The sequence below is a fragment of the Hyperolius riggenbachi genome, chromosome 5 (assembly GCF_040937935.1).
Source record: "Hyperolius riggenbachi isolate aHypRig1 chromosome 5, aHypRig1.pri, whole genome shotgun sequence".
NCBI lineage: Eukaryota > Metazoa > Chordata > Amphibia > Anura > Hyperoliidae > Hyperolius > Hyperolius riggenbachi.
In genome coordinates, this window is record NC_090650.1 from 184,268,911 (window position 1) to 184,288,018 (window position 19,108).

A 19,108-nucleotide genomic window follows, 5' to 3' on the forward strand; every position below is an offset into this window, starting at 1 on the left:
TGTCCACAATCTCTAAAATGTTCTGACACTGCCTGACCCACCGTTTTATTCCTAATTGCTGATTTGTGTGATGAAATTCTCAACTTAAGGCACTGTGTAGTCATACCTACATAAATAAAACTGCATGGGCACTTGAGTAAATAAACAACATGATCAGAGTCACATGTGTAGTGCTCCCTGATATGATAAACAGTGCCCAAAGTAGGATGTTGGAAAGTATTCCCACGTATTACGCTATTACACATGTGACATGATAAGCACGGAAACATGCCACCCCTACGTGAGCGAGCCCGTTCGCGTGGTGTCACTTTCGCGCGCAGCTTGTCGCGCAAAGTGGGGGCACGACGAAAAGACATCATTGGAGGGTACCGAAACTCCGGCACCCTCGGAAAACCATCACGCAATAAATGCCAGTGTCTCCGGATGACCCTAGCAATGCCGTCACTGCAAGTGTTAAAAGTAGATACAAAGGGGATACGTGGTATCCCATCATGATTCCGTCGGCGCCGTGACCTATCCCTATGTAACACTTCTGAGGGATAGCCCCGCATACGAAATTTTTGCGATAATTCTTCCCGACGATCAACACGCAACTCCGGCTCACTCACAATACGGTCAATCCGTGTGAATTGGCTTTCAGGAATGCCATCCTTAACCGAAATGGGATGAAAACTCCCATAATGGAGGGTGGAATTCCTGTCTGTAGCCTTCACAAATAGGTCAGTAGACAATGCTCCATCACCTTTTTTTAACAAGAACATCCAAGAAAGGAATCTGTTCAAGGTCCCAGTTAACTGTTAGTCTAATTGCGGGGCACTGCTGATGGGCTGAAAGGATGAAATCATCCAAAGTATCACGCGGCCCCCTCCATATGCAAAACACATCGTCGATGTAACGCCACCAACAAAGCGCATGTCATCAGGTTCGGAGGATGTTGTTACATCTAGAGAGAATTCTCCAAACCGCCCCCAAGAACAAGGACGAGGAGAGAGGGTAGGAGGCATAGGCGGAGGACCCAAAAACAAGCCTCCCAGGAACCCCATGAACTTACGACCCAGGAGGGGCAGAATGTGACTTCCAATTTGGTGGTAAATATATCTTCCTACACATTATCTGAAGCTGAGGAACATGTTCTTAACTTTGGTTTATCTTTTAGTCCCACTTTTCTACCTGATTTTTTCCTACTTGAACAGGACTTGTATCGCTTTTTTCGCTCCATTAAATTGAAACATTTTTTCAGTACTTTACCACAGGGCACTGTATCAAGAAATTTGGAGACTGTTGAGAACAGTGCTTTACGCTTGAAGGATACTGGTTTACGTAACAAAAGTACCTTCAAGCCACCCAGTCACTCATTGATTGATACGTATGTTACTCGTGTCAGTGAAGAAGTTGCTAATATTGAGCGTGACTTTAAGAGCGGACTCTTTCGAGTGTCCCATAATTTGTCCAGGGAAGATAAGCTTGCCCTTAGTGCTCTGCACAATAATAATAACATCATTATATGCCCTGCTGATAAGGGTGGAGCTGTTGTGGTGCTTGATCGCTGTCAATATGTGTCTGAGATTGAAAGACAGCTATCCGATAAATGTGTATATTCTATCTTACAGGGTGATCCTCTGCCTCGGATTCAGAGACTCATTTTGGGAATACTAAGGGAGGCTCTTGCCAGAGATGTTATAGATGAATCTTTATTCACCTATCTACAACAGACCGATCCGACTACGCCGCATATTTATATTCTACCAAAAATTCATAAAACTCTGGTCTGCCCTCCGGGGCGGCCGATTGTGGCGGGAGTCGGATCGGTCTTTGTTCCTCTGGCACGATATCTTGATAAACTCCTGCAGCCCATGGTGCAGTCTCTAGATTCATATTTAAGAGACACCAATATGTTTCTGGACAGATTTAGGGCACTACCTGTGTTGGATGATGAGGTAGCTCTTGTGACCTTGGATGTCGAGAGCCTCTACACCTCCATCCCTCATGATGGGGGTGTAGAGGCTGTAGACTGGTATTTAATGACACAGTCGGATTGTACTGTACCACAGAGAAAGTTTTTGATTAAATTATTGGAGATTGTGCTCACAGAGAACTATTTTGAATTTGAAGGGCGGTATTATGGTCAGCTGCGGGGTACTGCTATAGGTTCTAACGTGGCCCCCTCCTATGCAAATTTATTTATGGGACTATATGAAGAGACTTTTGTCTACTTAAACCCCCTTTTTCGTAAACATGCGCTTTGTTGGTGGCGTTACATCGACGATGTGTTTTGCATATGGAGGGGGCCGCGTGATACTTTGGATGATTTCATCCTTTCAGCCCATCAGCAGTGCCCCGCAATTAGACTAACAGTTAACTGGGACCTTGAACAGATTCCTTTCTTGGATGTTCTTGTTAAAAAAAAGGTGATGGAGCATTGTCTACTGACCTATTTGTGAAGGCTACAGACAGGAATTCCACCCTCCATTATGGGAGTTTTCATCCCATTTCGGTTAAGGATAGCATTCCTGAAAGCCAATTCACACGGATTGACCGTATTGTGAGTGAGCCGGAGTTGCGTGTTGATCGTCGGGAAGAATTATCGCAAAAATTTCGTATGCGGGGCTATCCCTCAGAAGTGTTACATAGGGATAGGTCACGGCGCCGACGGAATCATGATGGGATACCACGTATCCCCTTTGTATCTACTTTTAACACTTGCAGTGACGGCATTGCTAGGGTCATCCGGAGACACTGGCATTTATTGCGTGATGGTTTTCCGAGGGTGCCGGAGTTTCGGTACCCTCCAATGATGTCTTTTCGTCGTGCCCCCACTTTGCGCGACAAGCTGCGCGCGAAAGTGACACCACGCGAACGGGCTCGCTCACGTAGGGGTGGCATGTTTCCGTGCTTATCATGTCACATGTGTAATAACGTAATACGTGGGAATACTTTCCAACATCCTACTTTGGGCCCTGTTTATCATATCAGGGAGCACTACACATGTGACTCTGATCATGTTGTTTATTTACTCAAGTGCCCATGCAGTTTTATTTATGTAGGTATGACTACACAGTGCCTTAAGTTGAGAATTTCATCACACAAATCAGCAATTAGGAATAAAACGGTGGGTCAGGCAGTGTCAGAACATTTTAGAGATTGTGGACATAATGTTTCCCAGCTGAGGATAATGGCTATAGATGGGGTACCCCCACAATGGAGAGGTAATAAACAGAAAGAATTGCTGCGGAGAGAAGCAGCATGGATTGAACGATTGGATGCCATGGGGAGGGCGGGTCTTAATCGTGAGTTGGACCTGGGTTTCTGTTTATGATTATGGTATTCACATTTATTGTACTGTGTAACTTTTGATGTATATGGTCCTTTTGTACTTTATTGGGCTTACTGTTGTTTTTATTTATTGTAGATCTCACATATCTAGGATTTCAGAGATCGAGGAGTTCCCCTTTAACATCGTGGATGGGTGAGTGCTGAGTTTGGCTTGGCTATATATAATTTTTCTAGCGTTATTTTTCTGCGCTTTATATGATATTTGATATTTGGTAGCCGCCTCCAGCTCCGCCCATCCATGTATTTTTTGACATTATGCGCATTGACATGCAATTGGTTTCTAATTGGTACCGTTTGCTTGTCTGCGCGTAAGTGTCCGGATTGCGCATGTCTAATTTTTATAGCTGACTACCTCTAAACCGCATTTTGTGTAGTTACGCATAGCGCCGGTTGCTTTTTTTGCGTGCTCTTTTTGCGACGACGCGGCGTTTTGTATGCGTTGCACTTTTGTTGCGGTGATGCGGCGTTTATTACGCGTTGCACGTGTTTACGCATGCCGCATTGTTGCGGCTTGTTTGTACGCGTTGCTGTGATGCGGCTTTTTGTACGCATTGCGGTGCTGCGGCTTTTTGTACGCGTTGCGGTGCTGCGGCTTTTTGTACGCGTTGCGGTGATGCGGCGTTTTGTACGCGTTGCTGTTGCGGTGATGCAGCTTTTTGTACGCGTTGCTGTTGCGGTGATGCAGCTTCTTGTACGCGTTGCTGTTGCGGCGTTGTGGCGGTTTTTATGCGTCGCATCTTGATTATGGTTTTTTTTTTTGTGTGCTGGTCAGCTGACAAGACATGTGATTTGTCATGTGATCATGACACCATTTTGCCTATCAGGGACTGCTGCAGCAGTTACATGTTATTGTGGAAACTCCTCTTGATCTCTGAGTGGTGAGATTCAAATTTGAACATTGTGTTTTTATTGGTGGTGTATTTTTGGCATGAGTCTTCCATCAGGTCCTCTGCCCTAGGGTGTTGGTGATTGGCTGATGGAGGAATCATGGGTAATTGTGTTTGACTATATATATGTGCAGTTTTGATATTGTCATTTGATGATCCTGTGCAACTTGATAAAGGCTCATGGGGGCCGAAACAGCGTCTGTCGTTGCTATCATATTGATGCCAATAAATTTATAAAGAGCTTCTAAATGCATCGAGTGGTGCTGGTCCTTTGGCGAGATTCTATCTTGTGACCCCTTGGTACTGGGGTGAGGACCTAGGCACACTTTCCTGCACTAAAGCCACTGTGAGTGCTCCTGGGCACTTGGAAGAGACCTCTATTTCCAAATAAAATATTGGCGCCAAACATTGTGATAGGGACATAATTTAAACGGTGTAATAACCGGGACAAATGGGCAAATAAATGTCATGGGTTTTAATGACAGTAACATGCATTATTTAAAAACTATAATGGCCGAAAACTGAAAAATAATGATTTTTTTCCCCAAATGTTTTCCTATTTTCCTATTAAAACACATTTCGAATAAAATAATTCTAGGCATAATGTCCCACCTAAAGAAAGCCTAAGGGCCCGTTTCCACTATCGCGGTTTTTGCCGCAATTCCGCAAAGTTTTCCCGCACATGAATCGCACGGGGAAACTCTGCCATAGGGGATGACGGCGTCGCGGTGGAATCTCTTGCGGGAGCGATTCGGCCGGAACCCCCGCAGAATTCACGGTGGAGGCTGCGAATCCCATTGCCGTGCATGGCACGGCTCATGGGATTCGCCTGCGATCCCGCCCACTCGCTCAGTGCCGGCGTGCGTCTGCGAGACGCACGCCGCACTAGTGGAAACGAGCCCTAATTGGTGGCGAAAAAAACAAGATATAGTTCATTTCATTGCGATAAGTAATAATAAAGTTATAGACGAATGAATGGAAGGAGTGCTGAAAGGTGAAATTGCTCTGGTGCTCAAGGGATAAAACCCCTCAGTTGTGAAGTGGTTAAGTGCAGCTGCAAATAATTATTACTGTATAAATTCAAAATACAATCAATTTTTATTATACGTCAACCCCCAAGGCCTGTACAAATGTGCAACTTAGATTACTCAAAATGATAATTCTAAAGCATCTTAGGGGGGATTTTTTGACATGTGTACAGATGTCTTGCAGTGTTCACTGACACCTTTTTAGCTATCGGTTTGCTGGAAACTCATGGTCAATCACTATTGTTGTGTACTTCTGTAGGTGCAGCAGCTTGCTCCCACTTGTCCTACATTCCAAATCCTTATGACATAGAGCTGAATAGTATTTGTTTAGGCAAATGCTGTCCATAACATTCAAAACTGATCATCTCATAAGAAGAATATTGCAGGTCTTTTCAGGCCTCAATATTTGAACCTCTTAGTTTGGGAAATGTACTGTATATATCCATGTTCTCTGCCTTTTAACAACTATAGCCGTGTGTCTCTCTTCCCTCATAACAAACATAGTCATGTCTCCTGTAATAACTAGCATGACCAGGCCCCCACCATAAAATGTTTGCTATGTTGTCTCCCATGTCCTCTGCCTCTCCCTCCCCTTCTTGCTACGATATGTTATTATTTGCATCCCTGTTTCCCGTTGCAAAGTCACTCAGAGGGACTTACTGGCACAGCATGTAGCCATCTACATATTTCAGATGTTCTTGCTTATTTCTGTCTACCGATAGTGCTTCATTTCCATTTGCTTAAGACTGTCATGTGACATCACATGAGAATCACAGGCTGAAGGAGATAAACAGATACTAGGAAAGAGTTTAAGCCTGTGGTTTACAGGTAGCCACTCATCTTTCAGTTAACTTTTTTGTGGTGCTTTGAATAAGGCAAAAATACTTCTGAGAATCTGAGTTTGGGGGTCTGTAGCTATTGACTTTGCAGAAAGTTGGCATCTTATGTGCAGTGTGCGCTTCAGTATGTGATGACTCCATTGTAACAGCTGACCTTGCAGTATTTAGTGTAGTAGACATTTCACAGATGGACTTACCATGCTGGAATTTACTGAGCTCCTGAGAGTGACCCATTCATTCAGAAATATTAGTTGAAGTCTGCATGCCTGGCTTCTTGATTTTACACACCTATGGCCATGGTAGTGATTGGACCATCTGAATCCATTTATTTGGAGGGGCATCAAAATACTTTTGGCAATATAAAGTATAATCTCGTTATAGTAAACGCTGATATAGTAAACATTCTGGTATAATAATTTAATGTTCAGGTTCCGGCCAAGCACCATTATAAGTACATGGGAGTAACGCCTGGTATAGGAAACTCTGATATAGTAAACCTCTGGAAATAGTAAACTTAGTCCTCAGGTCCCAGCAAATGTGTCTTTATAAATATACATTGTATGACCAATCCTGATATAGTAAACGTCTGCTATAGAAAATTACTTTTCCTGGTCCATTGGAGTTACCTATAAAAGTATAATAGAACTTCAGTTACAGTAAACCTGTTTTTGGCCCCTGCAGTATTCTGTATCCAGCTATATTGGAAAGTGGGAGGGGGCATGCACCATACATCAGAGACCCATGAGCGGTGGGTGGCTGGCAGCAAATTGTAACCTGCTTGCTATTTGCACATTGCTCTGGGCCTCAGAGGATTACCTCAAAAGCACCAGCCGGTGAGACCTATGCTTCCTGTGTAAGCTGCTGCCTGATTACTGAGGGAATTGCCTGTCATCTGTGACATGCTTGCGCATGGCTAAAACACTACAGTATAATCCAAGCTGCACAGAAATGTGGATAGTGCAGCACACTATAAGTTCTGTACCTGCATTAACTGGTGAGACTTATGCTTTCTGTGCAAGCTGTTGTGTAATTATTGAATGCAAATTCCTGCATATCGAGCACTGTGCATGTTTGATCTAGCTTAGACACTGCTTGTTTGCTAAAGCATTGAAAATAAAAATGTCTCCCAATTATTGACTGAATTAAGATACAGTACTGTAGTATACTTTATGTGCTTGAGTATGATAGATTCTGATATAGTAAACTTCTGATATAGTAAACAATTTTTCCCAGTCATTTGGAGTTTACTATAAAGGGATTCTACTGTAGTGTGGTTTTTTTTCACAACTTGTGATGCAGTAATTTATTCATTTTTTCTTATGTTTCCTTTAGGTACAGGTTTGGTCAACTTATTGAGATTAATAGCCACAGCCTTTTCTCAAAGTGGTTTTCAGAGGTATATGTTTTTATTACTTACGTTAATATCTTCATAACATAACAGTGCCTAAACTGACACAAGTTTCTGTAGTGTAGACCCAAACTAATAAGTAGGTCAGGATGAATTTGGAAGAATATCTAGCGTATAGCCACAAATATGTCTCTTGTACATTTCCTTGCAATATGGTAAATTTTTTATGTGCTCTTTTTGTTGTTACCCCTGCTAACACCAAGAGCAAAGCGAAAATCACGCACCATGCAAGCATGTAAGGTGCTGGACTAATTTTACAGCCACTAAAATAATCCAAGAGGTCTGCACACTATAGAATAACAAATGATATTAATTCATATACCAGATGGTATACTGGTACTGGTGACTGGAATGAACATCTGGTATATGATGTGAATAAACATCGCTTATTATTCTACTAAGTGTGCAGACCTCTTGGATAATATTACTGCTAACACCAAGGGTGTAACACTCTCTTGTGCATTTTATTTATCACCTCCTAAAAGTGCATTTTTTTTGTTACTTTTAAGGTGCTGGTGTGTATTTGTATTCATCTTTCCTTTTTTTGACATTGGTGGAGTAACTGCTAGGACTTGTATTTACCCTCCTCTGAGAATTATCTATATTATTATTTATTATTAGTACTTAGTATTTATAATAATAATAATAATAATATTAGACACAATCAAGTGCAATCAAGGAGAAAATACTTGTATAGTACTGAGGCACCTGGCTGTATCCTCTGTAGCGATGAGCAAACCCATATGTGAAGACAAAACTGGAGTTTCTGGAAGATATCTGGGATACTGAAATCTTTATTTATACTTTGGTAAACACTGATTGCAACCTTCCACAGCAGTAGCACAGCACTTAGCCATCATGACATCCCCTGCTTTCAGCCATGAAAAAAAGGTCTATCTAATTAAAATTTGACCAAAGTAATCTGGCACAGCTCTTTTACAAATTGCTTTAACGGCAATTTATAAAAAATAAATAAAATCTTCTATGAACTCACCATACACCTAACGGAATATCTTGGGGTGTCTTCTTTCTAAAATGGGGTCACTTGTGGGGTTCCTATACTGCCCTGGCATTTTAGGGGCCCTAAACCGTGAGGAGTAGTCTAGAAACCAAATGCCTCAAAATGACCTTTGAAATCCTAAAGGTACTCATAGGACTTTGGGCCCCTTAGCGCACCTAGGCTGCAAAAAAGTGTCACATGTGGTATCGCCGTACTCAGGAGAAGTAGTATAATGTGTTTTGCGGTGTATTTTTACACATACCCATGCTAGGTGGGAGAAATATCTCTGTAAATGACCCCATTTTGGAAAGAAGACACCCCAAGGTATTCCATGAGGGGCATGCTGAGTTCATAGAAAATTTTATTTTTTGTCATAAGTTTGCGGAAATTACATTTTGTGAAAAAAACATACAACAATTTCTGCTAACTTGTGACAAAAATAAAATCTTCTGTGAACTCACCATGCACCTCACGGAATACTTTGGGGGGTCTTCATTCCAAAATGGCGTCAAATTCGTGGGGTCTGTCCTGGCATTTTAGGGTTTCCGCAATCATTACATGTATGGCCAGTATTAGTAGTTTCTGCTATGCTCCTTATATTGGGCATACGGGTAATGCACTCTGGGCTGAAAAGAAAAATGAACATCAAACAATCAATCAATCAATGTGGATGAAAAAATATCTGCCAAAAAATGTGAAAAAAAAGAGGGGAAGACGTCTGCCAGGACATAAGAGCTGCCACCCAAAAACGTCAAAACCCACTCAGCTCGTATGCCCTGGCAAACCCTATTTCTCCATTCACACCGAACGATATGGATGAACAAATCATTGCCAGAGTTCTTTTTTGATACAAAGTGCTTGCCAAAGCATAGGAACTCCAACACCGTCCCTCAGCTCGGCAAACGTATTTTTTTTTTTACTGCGGAGGAGAAATCTTGTCCTGCAGCGCTGCATGCACCGACTTGTGTGTAATCTGACAGACACACAATGCTTCTGTCAGGATGCACCATCAGTGCTGCAGCTGGTTGGTCGGTCGGTTCACCTGGAAGGGTAAAGGATGGAGAAAAGAGAGAAAAACACACACAAAAAAACAAGCAAGCAGAAAAGCAATAACTTAATTAACATTAACATCAACTTTTATAAACTTTAATGAACATTTTTAACCCAAACATTAACATTGGGAACCAAACATTAACTTTTTTGCGTACTTGGTTTTTTTTTTTCTTACCTTTCCGAGGACAAACCTCTCCTACCCCATGGGACAATGTGCAAAGTGCAGATCACACAGAGATGTGGCGAAGTACATTATGCACTTTGTCCCAAGTGAAAGAAGAGGTTTCTGGCAGCACTGTGTATTAGGGTCTCTGGAAACCTGATGTCTGGGTTCACAGTGCATATTGGCGTATCCGGTGGGTCGCGCGCATCGCCCCAAACAGACCTTCAGGGAATACCGCAAGAGTAGCATTCGACAGTAATCGCATTCGCCTAGTAATTAACTGCGTCGCCGTAGACTTACATGGCTTCCGGGCCGACCCAAATTGCCGCAGAAGCCACGCAGTAACGGAGGCATGCACTAGCGGCAAGTCAAGCACTTCCGGCATAGGGGGGAACTGCAAAGTGTGACTTTCCCTAGGCAATTTTCCCTAACGCATTACGCCAGTGTGAAATAACACAGAGACCCTTGTGTGCCTACTGCTATGTCTGGAGTTCCCTACTCTCTAAAAGTGTATCTGCTCATGATACCTTTGGAAACACTCCCCTAGGCATAGGCCAGGCTGGTCCGGAGACATGGGACAGTAAACAGAGATGTCACGCCTTGTTCCAGCCCTGCTGCAGACACGACAACATTTTCTTGGGGTGCGTTGATTTGGGGCACTCGGAATGGGAAAGGCGTAGTGCCTTTCATGCAGCCGGCTAACTGCATTTTGGGGTTGGGCCACAGCACCTCCTGGATACAGGAGTTCCGTAACGATCGCTTCCTGGAATTTAAGGAACGATCCAGTTCTCCCAGCCTTACTGTAGAGAACAAAGCTGTTGTAAATAGCCAATGGAATTAGATAAACAGACACTTTTTTATACCAGCGTCTGATTTTGCAGGAAACTAAATAGGGCCCTAACATCTGGTCATTGAAGTCCACCGCTCCCATGTTAGCATTATAGTCGTGGACAGCGAGGGGATTTTCAGTGACCTCAGTTGCCCGTTGAATTTGGCCTGTCGTGTCTGCGTGAATGGTGGACAGAAGGTAAACGTCCCTCTTGTCCTTCCATTTCACCGCGAGCAGGTCATCGGTACACAAGGCAGCCCTCTCCCCCCGTGCAAGCCGGGTACTAACGAGTCGTTGGGGAAAGCCCCGGCGAATAGGCCACACGGTGCCACAGCAGCGGACCCCTTCTATCTTTAAATGCTAATAGAGGGCCACACTTGTGTAAAAGTTGTCCACATAAAGATGGTACCCCTCCTGGAACAAAGGTGACACCGAGTCCCACACAATCTTGCCACTGCTCCCCAGGTAGTCAGGGCATCCAACCGGCTCCAATTTTGAGTCTTTTCCCTCATAGACCCTAAAACCATAGGTATAGCCTGTGGCCCTTTCACAGAGCTTATACAGTTTCACCCCATACCGGGCGCGCTTGCTTGGGATGTACTGTTTGATGCCAAGGCGCCCGGTAAAATGTATGAGGGACTCGTCTACACAGATGTGATGTTCAGGGGTATAAGCATCTGCAAATTTTGATGACATGTGGTCTATGAGGGGACGAATTTTGTGGAGCCAGTCATAAGCAGGGTGGTCACTTTGATGACAGGTTGTGTTGTCATTGAAGTGCAGGAAGCGCAGGATCATCTCAAATCGTGTCCTGGACATGACAGCTGAGAACATGGGCAGGTGATATATTGGGCGCGTAGACCAATAAGACTGCAATACATTCAATTTGACTAGACCCATGTTAAGGAGAAGGCCCAAAAAAGTTTTAAGTTCGGAAACTTGGAGTGGTTTCCACCGGAAAGGCTGGGCATATTACTTATCCGGGTTGTCGGTGATGTATTGTGTGGCATAACGGTTGGTCTCAGCCACAATTAAATCGTAGAGATCCTCGGTGAAAAACAGATAAAAAAAAGTCTAGGGCTGTTCCTAGATTATCTGTCTCCACCTGGACTCCAGACTGGGCAGTGAAAGGGGGCAGTACGGGTGCGGTGGAACCAGGGGATTGCCAATTGGGATTTGCCAGCACCTCTAGAAGACTATGGGTAGTACGGGACCGTTTTCTTGGTGGCTGCGACTCGGGTCTTAATGCACGTGCCACCGCACCAGTTTCAACTTCCATTCTGGTGCTCACCACTTCACCAGGGTCTACAGAAGTACTGGTGCTAGGTCCAGGAGATGCTGTGTTGCTGGTGTATGCCTCACCATGAAACCTCAGACCAGCGCTAGCACCACTCTGCTGCCCTTGAGGCAGATCCTGCGCCACCTGCGGTCCAGTGACATGGGGTGTGGTACGCCTGGCTCTAGCCAGGACCTCAACCTCGTCATCGCTATCGGTCAGCGAGCCACTGCTGTCCACAGGTTCGTACTCTGACCAGAAGATTCGTCGGATGAGACGTCCCAATTGTCCTCATCCAACTGGGCCATGTACCTGTACACCTCATTATCGGAATACCCCTTTCTTGCCATGGTGGACTGCTAAATTTAGGGGTATTCCTCTGAGACTACCCAGGAAAAAGAGCACCTACCTAGCAAAAGGGAGTACTTGCGGAGCAGAAAACTGTGGTCACTGAGTTTTGATTAAAAAAAAAAATCAAAACTGATCTTTACAGTGCCACAGCTATTGTACAGTGTTTTTTGCAGTGATCAGAAAAAAAAATTCTGTCACTGTGGTGGGGCGGGCTGAACGCAAGTGCAGGCGAACGATCAGGCCTGATCGGCAAACACTGCGTTTTTAGTGGATCCTAGTGACCCCAATATAGATCTGAGTGCGATCAGTAATGATCACTTACAGATAATATATAGTACCAATGCTGATTAGCGACAGTGATGACGCTAATCAGCGACTAATTAGTGACTGTGTTGCGGTGGGCTGAGTGTTAACTGACACTAACACAGGGGCCTAGCTAACTGGCCTAACTGTTAACACTAGTGATACTAAAAACACTGTTTTTAGATCACTAGGATAGTGACCGGGGGGGGGGGGGGGGGGGGGGGGGGTTAATCACGGGACAATAGAAAACCAATCACGGGACAATCAAAAAACAATCACGGGACAATCAAAGTCAATCACGGGGCAATCGAAGCCAATCACAGGACAATCAAAAAAACCCAATCAAGGGACAATCAAAAACCAATCACGGGACAATCAAAAACTAATCACGGGACAATCTAAGTCAATCACAGGGCGATTGAGAGAACGGAGCCAATCAAAGCACAATCAAGCGTTACAGACAGGAGATTAGATGTACGCAATGGCAGGGGGGTGATCTAGGGCAGGGGGGGAGTGATCAGAGGGAAATCTAAGGGCAGGGGGGAGGGTGATCAGGAGCCTGCAGTGACAGGTGGTGACGGGTTGATTGACAGGTGATCAGTAGGCAATTACAGGGGCGAATATATGCAAGCAATGCACTGGCGGGGGGGGGGGGGGGTCTGTGGGCGATCTGAGGGTTCGGGTAGGTGATTGGGTGCCCGCAAGGGGCAGATTAGGGTCTAATCTGATGGGTAGCAGTGACAGGGGGTGACGGGGTGATTGATAGGTGATCAGAAGGTAATTACAGGGTAGCATATATGCAAGCAATGCACTGGTGAGTTGATCAGAGGGGGTCTCAGGGCAATCTGAGATTTTACACAATGGCGCCCAAACGTGTATAATTGATTGAAAAATTACAAAATCGATCATTAACATTAAGAAGATAGCCACACTCAATTTTTTTTAGCGCTATAATTGGCTTATCTGACCGAAAGGTGTAGTGCCCTGAGTGCCCTCTCCACCTGGGAGAACCATCCACAACTACTCTAAGCAAAAGCTAACACAAAGATGGTAAGTGCTTATTACCAAGCAGCACCTGGCTTGGAAACAGTCTGCAGGCAAAGCCTGGTGGGCAAATTTTTTACTTTCACAATTGCTTTATTGAAGATGATAAGATTTACATACAGATATAGGAAAACCATAATCTAGAAATCATCTCAACAGATGTGACAAAAGGAGTAACATTCAGTCCTTCTGGAGGGAAATTTTCCCGTATTGTAGAGGTAAAGAAATAGTAAGTAACATATGACATATAACATAATGAAGAAAAGCACATAATGTACGACTGGTGATAGTAATAATAATACTGATGCTGGTGTCGGAGTACCATGACATATATATAATCTTGCGGTTTGATTATGTTGTTCTGTAGCTTAGGTAATTTAGGCCTATTCTTAAATGGGTAGAGTAGGAAGTCAGTCTTGTAGACAAAATGAAATATATGATACAGGGGCCAGTGTAGTTATCATATTTTGTTATTCCCCAATTGATGGCATATATGGGAGCCATACTCCGACCTAAGCGACGGATCCCATATGTCAAGATATCTGGCGGTTGTTTCTAGAAGTAGGCTAGACAGATATTCATTTATGCATATATTATTGATTTTATTTATTAAATTCTCCCATGGTAATAACTTATCTTTCCACTGTTTAGCAATTATAGATTTTGCTGCCGTATTCACTTTCAGAAGCAAGGAGTTTTCATGTTTGTTCAAATTAGACAATGGGTAGTTCAGTAAGGAGTTGAACATGTTTGGACGGATGTCCTTTCCTATGATTGAGCTCATACATTCATATGTTTTTTCCCAGAATTTTTTGGAGGTTGGGCAATCCCACCATTTATGTTTAAAATCTCCTGTGGTGGTGCAGCCGCTAAAGCAGTTTGGATCTTTATCAGCGGAGAATTTAGAGTATCTATCTGGCGTGAGGTGAGATCTATATAGAACCTTAAGAGACGTTTCAGTGATTGATACATTAGTGGAACATCTGGACATGTTATTCCATATCGTTCTCCATTCTTCCTCCGATATATTTCTGGAGGTATCTTTTTCCCAGGCCCTTTGTGATGTGTTCTTAGAGGCTGCATCTCCACCAGAGATCAATTTATATTACAGAAATGGGCTGGTTAGGTGGATTGCCCTTTTTATGGAGCTTTTCTAGGAGAGTTGGTTGTAGCATTGTGGTTCTGAGATTAGATGTGGTGTGGTAGTGATATATTTGACAATATCTGGGAATATGATAGTTTGCTCTTAGTTCCTGAAATCACATAATGTTTGTTTTACAAGTGATATCCTCGAATTTGGTAATATTAGCTTCTCGCCACCAGTTAAAAGCTTTATATTCGATTCCTGGGGGGAAGCTAGGATTCATATTTATTGGGGCCCATGGGGAGGGGGCAATATTAACTTAAATATTAACTTGAATTTGAATTTAATTTTGTTCCATAATTTAAATGCTTCTACGGTTATTGGGGAGGCAGATGACCAGAATTCTTTGGGGTGTTTGTCCAGCCAGATAGAATCCTGAATTAAGCATGGGGAAATGTCATTGTTTTCTATGTCCTTCCAGATCGGGGTGCTATGAGCATAGGACGTGGAAAACAATTGGGCTAATCTGGCTGCTTCATAATATTTAAAAAAGATTGGGAGACCTATTTCTCCAAGTTCTTTCGGAAGTGATACGGGCAGCACGGTGGCGTAGTGGTTAGCTCTCTCGCCTTGCAGCGCTGGGTCCCTGGTTCGTATCCCAGCCAGGGCACTATCTGCAAAGAGTTTGTATGTTCTCTCCGTGTCTGCGTGGGTTTCCTCCGGGCACTCCGGTTTCCTCCCACATTCCAAAAACATACGGATAAGTTAATTGGCTCCCCCTAAAATTGACCCTAGACTACAGTACTTACACTACATAATATAGACATATGGCAATGATAGGGATTAGATTGTGAGCTCCTTTGAGGGACAGTTAGTGACAAGATATATATATATACATTGTACAGCGCTGCGTAATATGTCGGCGCTATATAAATACTAAATAATAATAATAATAATAAACAGTGATAGGATGGAGGACTTAATTTTCGGTCTCTTAAAACTCCATATGAAGGAGTTGGTGAAGGCCTGAAATTTATCTATAGGGGATTTGGGTACTTCTATGAGAAGTGATCTAAACAAGTACATGAGTTTGGGTAGAATTATCATTTTAGGATATTTACCCTTCCCATCCACGAAATATGTAGTTTGTCCCAGCCCAGCATCTTATTTTTAAGATTTTTTAGGAGGGGGTTGTAATTCAGGTGGTACAGATCCTTCAAATCTTTAGTTATCTGTACTCCCAAATATTTAACCCTCCTGGCGGTCTATTAAAAACCGCCAGGGGGCAGCACAGCCGTTTTTTTTTTTTGTTTTTTTTTTAATCATGTGACGAGCCTAGGGCTTGCTACATGATAGCCGCTGAGCAGCGGTATCCCCCACCCTCTTCGATCGCCTCCGGCGATCAGGAAATCCCGAACGGGATTTCCTGGAGGGCTTCCCCCGTCGCCATAGCGACGGGATGGGATGACGTCACCGACGTCATGGATGTCGTGACGTCTAAGGGAGTCCCGATCCACCCCTCAGCGCTGCCTGGCGCTGATAGGCCAGGCAACGCACGGGGTCTAGGGGGGGGGAGCTCTGCGACGTGGCGGATAGCGGCTATTGGCGCGAGGCGGCGGCGATCGGTGTGCTCACGCAGCTAGCAAAGTGCTAGCTGCGTGCAGCAAAAAAAATTGCGCAAATCGGCCCAGCAGGGCCTGAGAAAACCTCCTGCGCGGCTTACCCCGAACTACGTTCGGGGTTACCGCCAGGAAGGTTAATACTTTTTGATTTTCATGTGAATTGGAATGTATTCTTTAGTTGTTGTTCGAGATCGCTCGGGCAGTTGAGTGTGAGGGCCTCGGTTTTCTCATGGTTGCATTTCAAACCCGATATCATACCGAAATCTCTTAAGATATCTGAGACCGTATTGATTGATATAAGCGGGTCTTGTAAGGATAGAAGCAGATCATCCGCGATTGCATTGCATTTATGTTCGGTTTCCCCCACTCTTACTCCCTTAACCAGAGAGTTAATGCGTATCGCCTCTAATAAAGGTTCAAATGCCAGTACGAACAAGGCAGGGGAGAGAGGACACCCCTGCCTCATTCCCCTGGCTATTAGAAAGGCTTCAGATTCCACCCCCGCTGTTAATGTGGTAGCAGTTGGGTTGGAATATAGGGTTCTCAAAGTTTCTAGAAACAGTCCCTGAAACCCATATTTATTCAATATTAGGAAGAGATATTTCCAATTCAAGGAGTCAAAGGCCTTTTCTATGTCGATGGCCAAAAGAACCATAGGGGATTGATGTTTGTTACTTTGGTGGATTAGATTTAGTAGCTTTCTTATGTTGTCTGGGCTTTGGCGAGATGGAATGAATCCTATTTGATCCCTTCTCATGATTGTAGGGAGGACAGTGTTAAATCTCTCGGCTAGTATTTTGGTGATTATTTTATGATCTAGATTTATAAGGGAAATGGGCCTACAGTTTTTGCAGAGGGATGTGTCTTTATTTTCTTTAGGTAAGACTGCTATTGTGGCTTTATTTGCTTCCATTCCTAAGAGACCTCCTTCTCTGATGGCACCATAATATGAACATAAGTGGGGAACTAGTATATCTTTAAAAGTTTTATAGTAGCATTCAGATAGGCCATCAGGTCCTGGGGCCTTGTGGGGTTTTAGTTTATTAATCACATTCATTATTTCTTCAGGTGTTATAGGGCTGTTCATCAAGTCTTGTTGTTGTAGAGTGATTTTGGGAAGGCCTAGTGAGGCTAGGAATGTTTCTATTTTTTTTCCTGGGGAGGGAATATATCAGAATAGAGTGTATGATAGAATTCGCGAAAAATGGCTGATATTTTAGAGGGATTGTTCGTGATGCCTCCATTTGGTAATCTAATGGGATGTGATGTGTTGGATCTCTTTTTATCTTGAATTTTCCTAGCCAGGAGGGTATTGGCCAGTGAAAAATATTTATGTCCTAGCCATAAAAAAATCTGCGCTACCTCCCTGGATAGGACAATATCCAGCTCTTCATTGATCTGATGAATTTTTTTTAAGGCATTTAATGTCATATTGGAGTTGAATTCTGTTTGTAGCCTATTTAATTATTTCTCCAGTAATACTTTTGTCTCCTGTTTATCATATTTAAAGGCCTTTGTTAGTTTCAGGATATACCCTCTGATGTAGGCTTTGTGGGCTTGCCACCAATTTGAGGTGGAAGTATCTTCTATTTTATTAAATTAAAAATATACTGATAAAGCTTCTGCAATTCGAGATCTGCTTTGTTTTGACGATAGTAAGAATGGAGGAGCTCTCCATCTAATATTTCCTGGTTTTTCACCATGCAACTTCAAAGTGGAGACAACCAATGAGTGGTCTGAAATGCAACTATGAGAAATGTCTGCTCTTTTTAAGGTGTTAATTATATTTTTAGAAACCATGATATAGTCTATTCTAGCTGAGCTAAAATGTGGGTGTGAGAAGTGTGTTTAATCTAGTTTACGTGGATGTGCTTCCCTCCAGGTGTCTATCAGAGAGAGCTTTTTTAAGAATCTGAAGAATGCTTTGGGAGGTTTGGGCCTTTCTGTGCTCGAATTCAGTTTTTTACTGTCTAGGGTTGGGTTCAGTGTCAAGTTTAGATCTCCTCCCAAGATGATGCTGCCTTGACTATGTTTTCTAATGGTATCTAGTGCCTTTACATAGAATTGCCCCTGTTTAAGGGTTGGGCCATATAGATTAACTAGTGTTAGGATTTTTTTTTTTATGTCCCTGATATAATCAGAATTCTGCCCTCATTATCTCTGTATGTTTTGGCACATTGAAATGAACAATTCTTGTGGAGCAGTATTGCTACGCCATTAGTTTTAGATGAGGTATTATTTGATGTGTAGAATTCAGGGTAATCCTTATGGAGGAATGGTCTGAAGGAACCTTTAAAGTGGGTTTCTTGGAGCATTATTATGTCCGGGGCCTTAGATTTATATATCTTAAAGCACTTGGCTCTCTTTATAGGGTCATTGAAACCCTGTACATTGTAAGAAATTAATTTCATAATTTAGAGTTTGGGTGTATGAGAGTTTTTAGTAGCCTGCTTGTCCCACAAGAATAGTTGTGCATCTGAGCTCAATTTTGAGCTTCATGGCAAAGGCTGCGGATACATATGTACATGTGCTTTCTCATTATTTTTTTAAATGCATTGACCAAAACCTCAAGTAAACTTTTTTCACGTTGTCAATATGGGGTGTTGTATGTTGAATCCTGATGGAAAAAATGAATTTAATCCATTTTGGGATAAGGCTGTAACATAACAAAATGTGGAAAAGCTGGGGAAATCCACTTGCTGGCCAAGTAGCAGTAATCAGGTGTTGCTGTTCACAATGAAGACTTGCTACAGGTTTCTATTGGGAATGATAACACATGGTTTCTGCTGCCGGGCCAGCAGGTGTATTTCTTCAGCTTTTCCACTCCCCAGTCCGACCAGCCGGCAGCACGTGAGTTTTACTTCCTTGCAGTTTCCCCATTCCGTGCG

The 19,108-nt window shown here is 43.2% G+C and overlaps 1 protein-coding gene across 8 annotated transcripts in view; it reads left to right on the forward strand.

Moving 5' to 3' along the window:
- TRIP13 (thyroid hormone receptor interactor 13) overlaps positions 1-19,108 on the forward strand; it is a 303,085-nt gene that overhangs the window by 142,090 nt on the left and 141,887 nt on the right. For 6 of the 8 annotated variants that reach the window (XM_068236476.1, XM_068236479.1, XM_068236480.1 and 3 more), the window contains 2 exons: positions 3,410-3,466; positions 7,420-7,483. In XM_068236476.1, coding sequence (XP_068092577.1) covers positions 3,410-3,466; positions 7,420-7,483 — 121 coding nt within the window. The remainder of the gene's footprint in view (positions 1-3,409; positions 3,467-7,419; positions 7,484-19,108) is intronic. The other 2 variants (XM_068236477.1, XM_068236482.1) reach the window with 1 other exon arrangement.